The 16,624-nt window shown below is 40.3% G+C and overlaps 1 protein-coding gene across 1 annotated transcript; it reads right to left on the bottom strand.

The window, feature by feature from the left end:
* Positions 1–29: 29 nt before the first annotated feature.
* wdfy1 (WD repeat and FYVE domain containing 1) lies at positions 30–15,653 on the bottom strand. Its single transcript, XM_085379953.1, has 12 exons — positions 15,440–15,653; positions 14,082–14,149; positions 13,397–13,470; positions 13,225–13,279; positions 10,272–10,422; positions 10,075–10,187; positions 7,397–7,523; positions 6,422–6,527; positions 6,152–6,253; positions 5,939–6,069; positions 5,739–5,847; positions 30–4,180 (listed from the first exon to the last, which is right to left on the bottom strand). The coding sequence occupies exons 1-12, from the start codon at positions 15,574–15,576 to the stop codon at positions 4,121–4,123; spliced, it is 1,233 nt and encodes a 410-aa protein (XP_085236079.1). The 5' UTR covers positions 15,577–15,653; the 3' UTR covers positions 30–4,120.
* Positions 15,654–16,624: the final 971 nt, after the last annotated feature.

Genomic DNA, 16,624 nt, shown 5'->3' with positions numbered 1-16,624 from the left:
AAGAAAGATATCAAATATTTTATTGGGCATCATATTTTTCTCTCTGTGCTCTGGCCAGAGGGGACAGAGAGACCAAAGTCAGCTCCGTATTGTCAACAGTATTTCAAAATACAGTTATCTGGAGATATTAACATCTTATTTGGAACAGCAAGTGTCTTTTACAAGCAGTTGAAAGAGGAAAAAGTCAAGACAGAAATCAGCTTACAGAGTTTGATATTATGGGTGGTGGTGTTGTGGAATATGAGTCACGTTTTACATGTTAAAGTGGCCTCTCATCCATTTTAGTGTTTGCTGAACTAAAAACAACAAAAATGACTCCTGTTCAAGACTGTGAAAGAAAAGGAACTAAGACATTAACCACAGGATGAAAAAAAAACAAAACAGCTTGCTTCTGGCACTGTTGAAGAGCTACTTTGTTCGCCATTTCTGCAAACAAAGAATCCAGGAGTTTCTCATACTATTAACACCCATCTGCCGTGCCTCTGACAGAAGACATGATAAGAATTAATGACTGGAGGAGACTTTAATGAAAGGAGAGCACTGACTCCTAATTGTACAGCAGCAGGACCATCAACCCTGTTGATCCCTAATGAATCATGGTGGTGTTTTTTTCCCCCTAACAATACTTTGGGGTAGGACTGAAAGAACAGTCTGCCAACACTGACCAACTGCTCATCAGCCAGTTGCTGTTGCCCATTTCTGATACCACAGAGGCTCAGATAACAACAACAGCCTTGGAAATAAGTGAATACACGTTTAAGCTGCACTGAGGTTATCACATTAGTAATGACTCAATTACAAGCAGAAAAACCCTAAGGCTGAAAAAAAGGAAACCAGTTCTTCAAATGGTTACTTGAGGCAGGCTCTGTCCTCACAGACCCCCGTGAAGGAATGGACAACTTTACAGCAGAAATAAACATCTGGTCTCTATAGCTATTTTCTGCAGTTGTGACAAAAGTTAGGGTAATTTTCTTCAGCCCCCCCCCCCTTTTTTTTTTTTTTGTTGTTTAAATCAGCGGTCCCCAACCCCCGGGCCTCGGACCGGTACCGGGCCGTGAGAATTGAGGCTCAGGTGTGAAATGTATGGTTTTCAGGGTTTTTATCAGTTTTCAGCGTTATTTTGTTATCGTTTTTATCGTTAACTCGGTTTCCTGGGTCTTTTCACGTGTGTTATGAATAACTCTTCTATTTTTCAGTACCGATACTAGTTTTATTTTGTTGTATTTATCCGCGACACCTTAAAGGCCGGTCCGTGAAAATATTGTCGGGCATAAACCGGTCCGTGGCGCAAAAACGGTTGGGGACCGCTGGTTTAAATTACATTTGGGCATAAAGTTTGGATTATACTGTCAGCAACATGCCAGTGTTGTTCACTTTTCATTCTGGTGTGAAAGTAAAACAAATAAATCAGTGGCCCTGAGAGGTCAAAAGGCACAGCAACCTAAGAAAACACCGGAAAAGCGAAAAACACTGCAAAAGCACACAAAATACAACAGAAGAAAAAAAAAAAACGTGCAAAAGGTAAAAAAAAAAAAAAAATCTATAGAAAACCAACCTCAAAAAACAAAAGAAACGCAACAAAAGTGTTTTTGGGGAGACGGACCAGCTGTGGAGGTGACAAACTAACAGTAAACAGCTAAAAGCAAACATGCATCTACAGTATTTTATGAATATGTGATTAAAACACATACTACCCCTCATCTTTTTCCTCAGGTCACAGATAAACCCTTTGTTTCTTTTAAGCATCTCTCAGAACAAACCTTTTACTTCCGCAGCTGTTCCATCACAATACTGTGTCCCTAAAAACATTTCGTTTTTGTTCAGTTTTGTGAGATTCTCCCCCCCCCACCCAAAAAAAAGACTTCCATTGACTTGTGTGTGATATTTTAATTTTTCTATTGGTCCTAAATGTCAAATAGACATTTTACTATTTGCTGGTGTTTCCTTAAGTATATGTGTTTGACCTCTCAGGTCAAACGTAGTTTTAATGTTAAAACTTTTAACTTTGGACTCTTCTCCTCTCAGCTTGGCTCCTGCCAGTTACAAAATACAAATACGCAGCTTTAATAATATTATTTTTTAATAAGTGCACAAATTTTAAGTCATGTTTTATAGCAGAGCTTCTGTGTCCACTTTGTGAAGAAATAAATCCCAAAAGAACCCAATATGTATGCTGACATTTAAAAATAAATTACCCTTCCTGTAAAGCTTTACATTATTGTCAGCTATCAGTCTAACCCCAAGTATAGCATTGTGTGCATGTAAATCATACATTATTTTGCTATAACAATCATCCCAAACCAATCAATCTCCATCCATGTAGCCATGTAAAATACTACATGATCCAACACCACAGATCATTTCAACATTAGCCAGTTTGCATGTGCTTTACTGAAGGTCTAGTTTGTCATTTATAACAAGGGAAATAAAGAAAACTAAGGATCCATTTACACTGATAACTGATAAATACTTTACTACAAATATAAATATACACTACATAATCAAAAAACTGGAATGTGAGTACATTTTGAAATCAGGAGTTCCAACATAATGTTCATTTGTCCACTTACAATAAGGCAAGCGTTAGTCTGACATGAGGGGATATTAGCCGCTATTTACAAGGATGCTACATGGAATTAAGCTATCGTTACTTCCACAGATTAACTTACCAAAAAATGTTTTCTTTAATTCAAAAAGCAACCATTGTGCAAGTAAGTGCAGTGCTGAGAACATTATGAGACATCCTTAATGTACAGATGCACATCTGTGTTTAATCTGGGACAATCAGAAAGGGTGAAAGGAAACGAGAGCTTTGTGATGACATGAGTGCATGAGAGTGAGCGCGAGTGAACAGTCATAAGCACTGGCAAACCATTTAAAAAGGCTTTGTGTCCTTCTCTCTTTAAGGCTTTTGAAGGAACGCAGGCAGCACTCAGCTGTACCTCGATTTAGCTGGAGAAAAATTCAGCACGTCAGCATTAAGTGCTACATTAGTTTAGAGTACCTGTCTAGTACCCAAGAGCCTTTGTGGTGGCAGGAAATCAATTTTTACACCACAATTTTAAATATTTTCCAAAGAAAGCGACGCATATCTAAGAGGTGGCATGCTCCTGTGCTTTTTGAAAAACTCATTTGCACCAGCATGACGTTAGGGAATTTAACCTACAAAGCTAATGCTAATCACATCTCAAACGGTAACGCAGCTCCTCGGAATGGTGGCGACAGGACTTTGTGGCTGTCGGCGCCCGTTCATATGAATGTTTCCAACTTTTCCATCCTTCACCTGAGACGATGAGACGGAGGCTTGGTCACTGATGTCACGCAGCTGCATCAAATGCCCTGGGAGATATTTTATCAAGAGATTTCCTTCATCCTTCACGGAAGCGGCTGTTCTATTAATTTTCACATTACACATTTATTTAAGGTAAAATTGACATCAACAGAGCCCCGCCTAGTGACAACCTACTGATGTAAAACCTCCTGAGAGTGATTTAAGGCCAACTAGTGAAAGAAATCAGAGACAGAGAGAGTCATTTCAAGCATCCAGCTCCACACACGTGACACAGGGCTATATACAGATGGTATGCTGTGATATGCAGTTTGTGGGCCACACTAATAAGCAAGGGAAGTTTTCACAGGAATGGCTAGTCAGCATTTTAGTGAAACACATACAATTCAAGGCCAAGAAAAAAGAAAAAGGAAAAAAGGACCTTTGTCAAAAGAAGCAATCAGATATACTTGAATGTAAACACTGATATCAATACCATTCGTCTCTTAGGAGAACCTGTTAGAGCACATGCACACATGTACACGCACACAGCCCTCGTTGTGCTTAGGGTGGCGTTTCAGATCAGAGCATCAAATCAGTCAAACACAGTCTGATGTAAGACTGATGGTGAAATTAAAGAAAAGATTGTTATGAGAAGCAAAAAGAATGTGGAGGGCTGCACGCACGCACGCACGCACGCACGCACGCGTTCACCGAGCAGAAGCCTGGCTGCAGCTGAAGATCTCAGGCGTGAAGGGGAGCTGTACTGTACAGAGGGGTTTCCATGACATTAGAAGAATGGGCGGAGCAAATGAAGGGCCAGTGGGGCCACTGTGTAGAGGCCTTGGCCAATCAGCGTGGGGAGAAGCCTGTTGCTAAGCTACAGCCAACCACCTGTGTCATATCCCATATCTGTGGAGACAAACAGCCAACAAGAATGTCAGGACAGATAAATGTGGATGTGAAGTAAGGAAAACATGAAACAACACAAACTCCACAACAGTGTACACAACACCCAAGACAACAGGCTAGAAGGTTTTCAAGCAAGGCAGATATTCAAAAATGTTGAGACAATATATGCAAAAAGTGAAAACATGAACTTTCTAAAGCTTTGATTGCATTAATATCATCACATATGACAAAAAAGTTGCAAATGTTTGCTAATGAGAATCTAAAACCAGAGAAATTTAAAGGATTTTCTTTTCTTCTTGAAAATTCAAACATGTTTTCAAGTGCCTTGGCTCAATGCCTCTCTTCCAATCTCAGCATCAATAGTGAGCAACATTAGTAAACAGTAGCTTAGAATTGGAATGCAATAAAAACAAATATCAAGAAACGGTAAGCTAACATTACTCAGAAGAGAGCATGTTTTATGTAAGCTATTCAGACATTCAATTTATAGAGGGACTGCTTATGTTTGGCAACAGAACACTGTCTCGAACATCTAGTAACTCAATTAATCATTTAATTTATGTAGTGTAGATATGTCCCAGCTTGCTGGCTAACCACATCTGCCTTGCAAATGTTACCGCTAGCGAAAGGTGTGTGGAAATCCTAGTAGCTTACCAAAAACCATTGGCAGCTAACACCATCCATGACAGTAAGTTGTGTATAATGTGGTACTAATTTTAGCCAAATATAAATAATTTAATGGCAAAATGCAGAGATTTATAGCTATCATTCGTTTTCTACAATGATAGCCAAAATTAGTGGGGTTACTTAAGTTACAGCTTGGTTTCTTATTCTTCATATGCCAAATCAAATCTGTTGTTAATTTAGTCATTCTCAGGTTTACAGTATATATACTGCTCTCTCAGCTATTGAGACAATAGCAAAACAATTCACATATCATACAATACATCCATAAATACAACAATACAATATTAATTACAATCATTAATAGTTCAGTATATTATGTGTTGCTCTTGCTAATTAGCCACTCCCACCATTAGCTAATAACTCCCAGTTCTACCATACACATATGGCCATGTCCAGTTTTATAAAATCAAGATGTCCAAAATACCAAACTCAGAGGTAGTCTGTGAAACAATGGGTGACCTCATGGTGGCCATCTCCATCTTTTACACACAGATTATGATCTAAGGTTTTTCAGATTTAACGGAGATCTGTTTTGGAAGGAGGATGAACATGACATAGCTCTGCACAATGTCACATGTAGTGCTGGTTTTAGCGGATGTGTGAAATCAGGAGTCCAATTAAAAGCAGTTTTTTAATGATATTTTTAAGGCTCTAATTCAGATTAAAAAGGTTTTGCATGCTGCTTTTTATAATACTGAAAGGTTTTATAGGACTGCCTGTAAATATGAATGTTTTCATATACAAAAAAAAATAGGTAAAGCTAGATTGTGGGCTTGATTTGCTTTGGGTTGCATTTTGCTTCAGAGGCTCTGTGCTTAACACAGCCTGCTCACATGCATGAATTATCTGGTATCAAAGAACTGTTGTTGACCTTAACAATGCGGTCACTTCCACAAGTGACCATCAGGCCTCTCGATGGATCCATGTCCATGTGAGCGATGTTGTGTTTCCCCTCGTGGAACGTGGCCAGCGGTGTCCGACTACACACACAATGACAGCATTTCATTACTTTCCCTCACTAATCTGGTAAAGGGGTTATATAATGTGAATACTACACAAAATTAAACTCACTCTTCTTCTTTGATGGTTTCAAAGCAGGCATCACACACCCGCACCGGGAACTCAAAGCCCATGATTGGAAACGTAGAGCGTTTGGAGCTACATTTTCCACACACGGCCTTGCCGCATTTCCTGCAGTGGTGCTGCACACAGGAAACAAGCTCATATCACATTGTGACTAATGAGGACATCAAAATGCTAAGGACACAGGCATGAGCAACCTACCTGTCTAAGTCCCAGGGTCTTAGTGTCCCACATCTGTTTGATATTCCAGAAGAAAGGCTGCTCACACTTCTGACAAGAGTCGCTGTCTAACCACTGAGGCGCCTGCAGACAGACAGACTCGAAGGCTAACATTACACACACAGAGACACTCGAGCATTCACACAAGGACTAAGATGAAAATACAAAGGAGCGACTAAACTCTTTACCACTGATAGCAACAATCTAATACTAAAACAGTGCACACAGAGAAAACTGGCTTATGATTCAAACCTCTTCTCTCTGCGTGTCCATGTTCCACACTGCGATGCCTCCATCAGCGGAGCATGACACCAACTGCCTGGTCAACTGGAGGTAACGCAGAGCCTGAACGCGCTCGCTAAAGGAGTCAAAGATACAGACAAGACAATACATATCTTAACAACTACAACAATAGTGGACAAGTGTTCACCTGGTGGACAGAAACACCGGTGGAAACGATTTTCTTTTTTACTACTCTTGTATATGACCGATGTCACTAACAAGGGATATGATCATCTCAGGGTACGACGACAACAGCCTCACTTGCTGTTCAACCTTTTGCTTGTGAGTGCCAGCAAATCAGATGAAAGTTGGCTTAGAGGGAAAAGGAAGAGAACTAAAACAGCTTGCTTCACAGAGTTTATGAACTGAAGGCTGCACCACGGCCAAGTATAAGCTGTGTATGGAAACCTATAATAAGCAGAACAGGCCGACATTGATATACAAGTAAACTGGAGGACAGGATAAGGAAAAAAAAGATACAGATCCACAACAGGGTTTAAGACCTGTAGTGTGTCATAACTCTCAGTTTATGGGTGTCTGAGAGATAAATGTCTGCAAATCCTGACAGGGAACAACGGGGTCTTTTGAGACTGACTCTGATAGGCATCAATGTACATGGGCTTTGTGGATAATTCCTGTACCTGGGAGGTGGTAAAATATGGATGAAGACAGGAGATAAAAATGGTGACAGTGCCTGGGGAAAGCTGCAACTGACACTAGGCGAGACCTGCCTTTGACAAGAGGATGCGGTTACAGAGTGTACTGCACATAGACACTGCTTTGAAAAGGATAAAAACAGGGACGTGGAGTTTTATTCCTGAAGAATTGTTCACATATCAACATCCCATTTTGCGAACTCACTTTGAAGTTCCCACATCTTTGAGAAAAAGCAGAATGACAGCAAACTGGGATCCCATGCCTGAATGTAGCGACACTATAACTTACTGATGCCCCTGCAAGAGCAGTGTTCGTCCTTTGCGGCCTCCGATGTCCCACATAATGACACTGTGGTCGGAGGCCCCTGAGAAGAGCAGCCTCTGGACTGGGTCCCACCACAGCGCTCCTACACTACCTGGATGCAAAAGAAAACAGACTCATTATACGTGTTTCCATCTTCTGCCAGGAGCTCAACGGGACACAGGATCATGGTGCGATCTGCTGGCTCCACCCAGTGCCCGCTGGGAGAAATGCAGCCAGTTCCAAGTAACATTTTACAGCACGACTCTCTTAATGACTCCAGCTATAATTTAATTATTTTGTCTAATAAGCACGCACTACCACTATAACATATTACATATTTCTGTGCTATTGAGCCAAATGAAAGCCACATAGAGCAACTTCTAACACCAGTAATATCAGCGAAGACTCTGACATTACATCTGACCTTTATGTTGTCTTTTCCAATTTTAATGGAACATAATCTCCATTAAATATTTGGGGCTTGTGCACAGTTGGAGCCCACCTATTAATATGTATCACCATCTGTCCAATTACCATGTGTAACCATGAGCACCAGAGCACAGGTGCAGATCAAAGAGAGCAGTAACAAGATTCAGACTGGTTTAATGCAAGCGTTTGTATTTTTAGGTTTTCTAAAATCGTGTGATTTGCCTGTTCCACCTGGCTATACCACAGGCAACATGTTTGAGGCTAAAAATAAATAAATAAATAAAAACAGGCTCTGAAAGGATCACATATTTTACTCAGTGCCTGGTTATCAAAAACCCAAAGAAGAACACAGGGAAGTGTTTGTCTCACACAGCCAAGTGTCTCGGCAGTTCAAATTTGTTGTGCGATCCATTTTCTTGGCACAGCTACAAGGACACTGAGCCCCTTGACTGCAAATCTCATCTGAGTCACAGATCATCGTTTGCATTTGCATCTTGATACAAACTGAGTCATTCTCCCATCTAAAAAGCCTCAAGTGGCCACTGAATGGTTCTGATGAGCATGAAAACATTGCAGCTGCCAAGCCTCAACTAAAACAAGCAGTTACAGGAATTTGTAGAGCTGCAAGTGAGAAGGCATTTTCCACCAACACCATCATCATCAACCAGCCAAAACAAAACTGCTGTTGAAATGAGAAACAAAGGTCTGGCTTTTGCAGCTTAGTGCTATACTCGACATGATGAATTTTGCCTCTTAAAGGCAAACAGCAGCAGTAGTGCTGTAAACTATGACGTGTTTACATCTTCCGTTAGCGCCACTTCTGTTTTTTTAAACTTTGTTGATCATTCTTTCCGTTTACCTGCCTGCTGTGAGTGGACATGTTTCTTGTCATTGTTTCTGAGTGGACTGAAAGAAAACATCATGCAACAACAGGTCAAACACAAGATGGCACAAACAATGCAGCTCCACAAACAGCTGCTGACAGTTTAGTCTGTCATCTAGCAGTGGGATCTGATTGTCTGGTTCTGCTGGAGGTTTCTTCCTGTTAAAAGGGAGTTTTTCCTTCCCACTTTCGCCAAGTGCTTGCTCATAGGGGGTCATCTGATCATTTGGTCTTTACCTGTGCAAAGTGAACTAACTTAGCCACCCCCTCCCCGCCTCAAGGAGCAGATCATCTTACGTTACACGGGGAGACGTCTCTGCCTCACTCTCACTATAGCAAACTGGTGTTTTAAGCATATGTAAACATGGTGAACTATTGTGTGAGACCAGTTTTCCTGAGAGGAAGAGAAATGGAACTTGTTTTTGTGCCAGCTGCAGCTGTCATAGAACAGGAAGATTACATTCCTGGTGATATGATATGAGTTCTGGAGGGGATTTTGAAGCCAGGCCTGTATGATACTGACAGCTGGTGCGGTTCCTTCTGTGCAAGCAGCTGCGTCACTTACACCTCCAGGAGCAGCTTCCCGTACTGGTGCTGGGGCGACCAACGGTCAGTGATTGATGAGAGATTCAGCTCAAGAAAAACACCAACTGTTCGCCATAAGTCACTAATTTGGAAGTTTTTTGTTTGATAACTTCCAAATTAGTGGGTATCACGAATTAAATAATGTGAATCAATAAGAGCTGATACTGACGTTTTAGTTTCTGTATAGCTTCTATGCTCAATACAATACTTATATCCCAATATATGAGCACTAACCTTACAGTACCATATAGGAAAACAACATAAGCCAACGTTTTTCCATTTTTTCTCCTGATCCAGGTCTCCTTGATGTCTAACAAGTTAATAATTATAAGATTGTGATTTACATTTTCAAAATCTCAACCACACTTCTGTTACATGAAAGCTCTGTGGTTTTTGATTGTGCTATAAGCTCTGTTACAATGAATGACTTTAAATGTTTTTTAGGACATATATAGACTAGAAAATCTAGTCAATACAGTTATCGCTTCATTTATCTATACGTTTATCCACCGAGATCTCCAGACTGCAAGATGCTCTTAAAGCTTGTGGATGCATATTAATGAGAGATAACCCAGAACTCCCCTAAAAAGTCGCAAACAAGAAGGACCTCGAGAGAATATCATCACACATGAGAAATTGGTAGGAAAAAAAATAGCTCTAACAAGAAAGAGGGCAGGAATTATGTATTTAATTGCTACATAAATGTTGGTATTTGGTGCCTGTTTATCAAGGAAGCGACATTTGTGTGTATCATGTATGCCTTTACCTTCATGACCCTTCAGTGTAGTGATGGTGGAGTACGTCTGCCTCTCCAGCTTCAGCAGAGTGATCTGTCCTGAGTGGTCGCCTACGAAGGCGTGCTGTGTCTCTTGATCGTATCTGAGCGAGGAGTCAGGGCTTGAACTGGCTTTACATGTTACTGTACTCTAAATGCGGCACAAACACTCAGTGAATAAAGGATACTGCAGGCAGGAGGCCCAGGCAGTGAAGTAGTGTCTCCCCAGCATGCTGCCACTCTGGGTGCACATCCAGCTCACACTCTTATCATGGCCGGTACTCACCACCCACTCACTCTCCAGGGAGAAGACCATATCTGACACGCGGTTCTGGTGGGCTGCAAAGAACAAATACATAATAAGTGCTAAAGAGCAACAATGCATGTAGATGACAAAAAGAAGACTTTGCTCTCTTTATGTCCTGATCCAATCACAGGTTCTGCTTAGTGTTCCTGTAATCCACACAAACGAATCCTTTCAAACAATTTGCAGTCAACATCTCAGCCTTTGCAAACAGCAGGGGCTCAACTACTCCTGTTGTACTGTATTGTTTCAAACTGGCCAACAGCTACATTCAAATAAATCACAATACATCCCACATACTATGTGCCCATGTGTAGGTTTTTCCAAGTATATTGAAAGCAGCACTGATTAATGGCAACAGAACATAAACTAACTATAAAGTGGACAGAGGAAAGGTATTATAAGAATATATATGGCCTACTTTCACAACATTAACCTGTGTTGCAATTTCAAGGGCTTCTGGTAAGGTTAAGATTTCTGGATCTTTTATTCCAGATGTTTTCTACACCTTCTCTAAAAAGGAAAAAAATCTTTCCAAATGACCTGGGTGAGATGAGTGAAATAACCATTGTGTGCTTATTTAAATCACTGAAAAAATAAATATGGTGACTACAGCAGCTTTAAATCAAATCACTTTATGTCACTAATCAGAATAATTGCCTTGCCGTTGTTTTCTTCTGTTAACTAGTAAAGTTCACATGTACAGAACTGAATAATCAAGTGTCAGTGTTACCAAATCAAAGACAAATAAAATAAAAAATAGTCTCAAACTCCTCTTCTGAGCCTGAATTATGGAATTAAATTGTGTGTGTGTTTTTTATAGACGTCACAGTGAAGCTAACCTTTGGAACTTTTGAATGTAAAATGCCATAACCTTCTCATTTATTACTGCCATTATCTTTATGGCTGATAGAAATGTAAAACATCACTGATAAAGTTCAGAAGGGAGTCATATTTGCCTAATCCAAGTGCACATGACCACATGACTAATTCTCTCCGTTACTATCCATTTTGTATTTCCTGTGTCTGTATTCCTTTTTACTGCATTTGTCTTGTCTGCATAACTAGAGGAACATTTTTATCCCCTAAATCCATCTAGCTTACTTACTTAAATCTGTAATCTGTGGGTGACTTGAGTGCTGGTGATGTAATGGCTATTACATCTATTATGACTAATAACGACAAATAAGAATGTCCTCACCAGGTCACGGTGAACACGCTCACATAATAAATGGAGCACAGACTTTGCTAAGTAATTAAACTGAAGTCCAGAGAGGAAAGATTTTTCTAAAATCATTCTTTTACAAAAATTTAGAAGCAGACTGAACACGTGCTGGCATAAAGGACGTTAAAAGAGGTCAATGTTCTCTCGTGTACAGCTCTAAGGAAATGAACACTGCCTGCCAGTGATGATGCTAAACTGTGCATGGCTCACAGCCCTCGTGTATGTTTAAACTGACTGTGGGTTTCTGTCGCTGCCGGTCAGGCTTGGCAGCTTGATTGTGCTACGAACGGTAGAAACCAGATGGACCATTATAGTGGTGACATGTGCTGGCTCAAGCCTGCTGAGGAGGATAAATAGCTGCTGGTACAGTCACAGGAACAAGCAACAGTGGCAGTATAACAGCAGATGAAGATCACAGTGGAACAACAGTTTAAAGGTGCCTGTGTTATAAAGCAAAATAATTTTCTGAAACGCCTTCCACTTGGATCTATTAGCACAGTTTAAATGTGCATTTGTGGAGGGCTGACCTTCTGACTTCTTATTGCGATGAAGAAATATTTTGTGGGTGATGCTATTTGATAATACACCGGTAGTTTTCAAACCACATGTCATCATTTCTCTTTTTGACAGCTCATTTGCAGCATCTCTGCAACAGATGACTCACTCAGGCTAAGGGCTGTTGACATCCCGGACCGGCTGAAGCCATGGCACATTTGTAATACTGTCTTTTTCCTTCTCTCTTAATCAGGTGAGTCATGCACCAACCAAGAAAGTTTTCAATTTCATTTCCTCACTTATTAACCTCCCAGCTGTCAGTCAGGGCCTTTGCTGTGTCATAGTGTCCACTAACCGGAAACTGACAAGTTCTTTTTTACAAGCTTTTTGAAGTTTGAAAAGGGAAATGGATGTGTAAAAAGTACAGACAGAGTGAAGTAGCAATCATTTGACAACTTTTTATTTGGGGGGAGGGGCAACCAATCTAAATATCAACAGTACTGATGCCAATGCTGATATTGGTATCGAATCAATACTAGGATCGATATTTTAGTTTCAGTGGCTCTTCCATGTTCAGTACTTGCTCTCGTTCATCAGAAAGTAGACATGTTTGTGCAAACACTGCTCCTCTCACATAAACGCATGCTGCTCCCCCTGTGTGGCTGTTCTGTGACTGTCAAACCACACAGTGTGTTTTGACAAGTCATTAGCCGATACCCTGGATAAGCCTCCTTTCTGCAACTTACAATGACCAGAATTTTTAAAAATGGACTTAATGTGTTATTCATTATGACCTGAAATGAATAATTTAGGCCATAAAATCATCAGGAAAGTTTTCACACAAGTCAAGGCTGAGGGCTGTTGTCCCATAGACTTCTATACGACCGGAAGACCTTTTGACCTGTTCACCTGCCAGGTAATGCCCCTGGTTGCTATTAAAAAGAATGCAGTTTTAAGGCACTTCATCATTGCCTTCGATTTTGATATCATCTGTGGTTTAATAATCCACCATGTAGAGTTAGGCCTTTTAATTTAAGTCGAATAACTCGCTGATTAGCCTCGTACACTCAAACTGGACTCTACTTCTTCTATTAATTTTCTTATCTCATGATCTCACCTGGATACGTTTTCACGTGGTTCATCTTGTTGAAGTCTTCGGAGATGAGAAACTCCTGCAATTCGAGCAAACAAACGGAAATAACTTCAAATTAAATAACTCTTCAAACCCTCTAAAGCCAGATTCAACAAAGAAAATATGAAGCCAACGTGTCTGGGTTAGCTGCACTCACCACAATCGCCCCATTGTCCTGGCCTATGAAGATGCGTCTGCTGTCGTGGTGATACGACATGCAAGAGCATGGAGCTGGAAAGAAGTGAAGACATTCACAGTGAGCGGGAACGTCACACACAGGGGGTTTCATTATATGGCTGTAAATGCAGTCAGAGCAGGGGGGTAATGGATGAAAATAACTGTCAGCAGTTTCTGAATATATTTGTTTAATTCTGACTTCAGCTGTAGCTTTAAATTATTGAAGGATTCAAATTAGAAAAAGGTTCTTTCATAAAGACCAACTGCTATTAATTCATGCCTCTTTTGTTGTGAGGACAGGAAAGATTGCATCAAGATGAAATCGAGCAGTAGATGTCATCCCTCTAAAATTCCTCTCTGGCAACATCGCCGTCTCTCTAACTTCAAAAATGTGCAACACAGACACGTTCATGAGCAGTGCAACCCTTCTGTCATCAGGAAAAACCTCAACCTGATCTGATTACAAAGCAGCAGCGATAAAAATGCACTCGTAAGAAACGCACGAAGATATATGAGAATATGTGATCAAAAACAACATTTGTGGCACTCTTGATTCTGCAGCAGTTAAGTACGTGGCTAATGGGAGAAACAGCCATGTCAAATAAAATCAGTAACTGATGACATTTCAAAGTAGTCTCACCCAAGCGTGATACAGCGTTACTTACAGGAGACTGTATGGTAGATGCTCGGCCAGTACTGACCACTGTCTCTCTTCAGCCACACACGGATGGTTCTGCAGGAATATGTCACACAGGTGAACATTTAATGTACTCTCCAGTGTTCAGTTAACTACAAGCAACGACATTCTCATTCTGTGCAGGACGTATTTTATGACATTCAACTTAACACCTTCCATGGAGGAAAGTACTCTGTACCTTAACAAGACCTGACTGTCAGAAGTAATATTAATACCAGAAGTGATGCCGACTTCATGCTTGACTGAGATCACAAATAAAACCACATTTTAGAAGAGGTGACTCAAAGCTAAACTTAGCATTAAACCACTTCTTGGATCTTCTTTTGGCCTGCTAACATCTGGAACCTGATTTTAACAAAAGCACTTCTAATGCAGATTTGGTTGTGATTCTTTCCACTGTAACACCTTATGACTCAGTCATTAAACGTGCCATTTACATAGGAAACTGGGCAGCTTTGCGGAATTCTTGTGTACTGTTGCATCTTCAGCACTTTTCATTTCAAGTGCAGTCAAAGTACGCTTCCCACAGCCTTTTTCTTCCATTAAAAAGGGAATTCAGTCAGTTTCACTTACTAGCAAGTAACGTGTCTGCGAGGAAAAGAAAAACAGACATGAAACACAGCGTCTGTGCAGCTTTCTTGAAGGAACCCGTTTTAACACCCCACAACTTCTCCTTTTCATATGTACTGTATAACATTGTTCGTATTAACTGAGTTCCCTTTACTCTGAAGGCGGATGTAGTCTTTTTTTAACACTTGTGACCAAGCATGCATTTTCTAAAATCTAACATGTCTAAGTGTGGTATTTAATGTCCACAAAAAAAAATCAAAAAAAAAAATCACAGCCACTTCGATTACTACAAAAATGGGTTCCATTTCGACAAATAAATCCTCGAGCACTTGAAGGCATCATTTTGACAGTAATGTTTACTGTACTCGGTAGCAAGCTAGCTAGCAAGCACAACATTGCAAGCAGTTTTAATATCTTTACACATATTAAGCCACGAGTAGTAATAATAAACGGTACATACTGAACAAAAGAAGCTTTATTTTTACATTTCGTATTAGGTCCATTACTATTATCCAGAGATTTTCCGGATTGAACTCAGATTCTGAGTGTATTTCTATCCCCACACCCTCCTACGTTCTCCTCAGCTATTATGAAGCCTAGAAAATATATATTCTCAAAGCGATACACGTTGCTTATTATCTTTATTCTGTCCTTCTTAAGCCAGTGCACCAGGTATTATGAGTCTAAAGACCAGTAAATATACCGAGCCCCCGCTAGCTAGTATTAGGCTACACTTAGCTTGCCTGGTAAACATACCTGTCCTCGCTAACCGTGATTACTCCATCTTCTTTGGGTATTAAAACGGCTGCATTGACAGCGTCCGAGTGTCCCTCGATCTTGTTCAACAGAACCGGTCTAGCTGTCTGGGGCCTCGAGTGAATCTCCGCAGCCATGGTTTTAACTAGCCAGGAGTGTTTTCCTTCAGCTGATTTTCCTCCTTACTCGCCAGTAAAGGAGGATCAGCTGACACCCGGAGCCGCTGTCGGGATCACCGTAATAACGTGAGGAATGCGACCAACGAATTCAGACTGTGAATTTTATAAATGCTGTATGAGAGACTATTTGGTTTTTCAAGATGCTGGATCACAACACAAGCAACCAAGTGCCACGAGACACTAACTAATATTGCTGAGTTAAACCAAACTATAAGTAAATCACATATAATTCCCTTTCGTCTGTTTAAACGACTTTTTCACGTAATAGGGCCACCAACAATTACAAATATGTGTTCAATGACAGGGACAGTGACAACCTACGGAAGAGGATTAAGGCCACTGGGCACGTCTATTTTTTCTTCTTTTCTGACTTTAATCTCAGAATTCTGACTTTTTATTCAGAATTCGGGAAAAGAAGAAAAAAAAGACGTGCCCACTTTTTTCCCCCCAGTGGCCCTAATCCTCTTCCGTAGACAACCTTCTTAAAACGAGTAAAACCAATACAAATCTGTTATTAAGAAATACATGTTGACCTTGCAGAACCATCTAATTTTAGACCAGTCTCAGTCTATCCAACGGTTAGAGAAAGTGTTCTTCCAGCAGCTGCAGTCTTTTCTACACGATAATGACACCGGTGTCGTTTCTAGTCTGGTTTGATATTCTATCACAGCACAGGACCTGCTCTTTTAAGACTTTTTAATAGCCTCTGGTGTATTGTTGATGATGGCGACTCTGTATACTCGTATTACTGAATCTCACTGCTGCTCATTGTATATGCTACCATTTGCGTCTATATTTTTTTTTTAAAGGAAAAGAAAACAAAAGAAAAAAAAGACAGAGACATCATGTAGACATGCAAGGAGATACAGTAGAGTGTGCACAGTACTGTATATGGTAAAACTGGTGTCTTTGTCCTATTGTAAATGATATATAGGGTTTTAACAATTTGTAAAATATATTTTAATTCATTTATGTAACACAGGATTTAGACTTTTTACCCTGGGTT

This window comes from Rhamphochromis longiceps, linkage group LG14 (genome assembly GCF_057381845.1).
Source record: "Rhamphochromis longiceps isolate RC_006_pf linkage group LG14, R_longiceps_female_GT1.1, whole genome shotgun sequence".
Lineage (NCBI taxonomy): Eukaryota > Metazoa > Chordata > Actinopteri > Cichliformes > Cichlidae > Rhamphochromis > Rhamphochromis longiceps.
The sequence above is the reverse complement of the archived record's forward strand: the minus strand, read 5'-3'. Positions and strand labels throughout refer to the sequence as shown.

Bases quoted from the DNA above. Each gene is read 5' to 3' on its own strand.
- wdfy1 (XM_085379953.1), bottom strand. From the start codon at position 15,576: ATGGCTGCGGAGATTCACTCGAGGCCCCAGACAGCTAGACCGGTTCTG. The intron at 7,524-10,074 runs GTAAAGGCATAC...TTTTGCATCCAG, and splicing joins TACACTGAAGGGTCATGAAG to GTAGTGTAGGAGCGCTGTGG. The intron at 6,254-6,421 runs GTTTGAATCATA...GTCTGTCTGCAG, and splicing joins TGGACACGCAGAGAGAAGAG to GCGCCTCAGTGGTTAGACAG.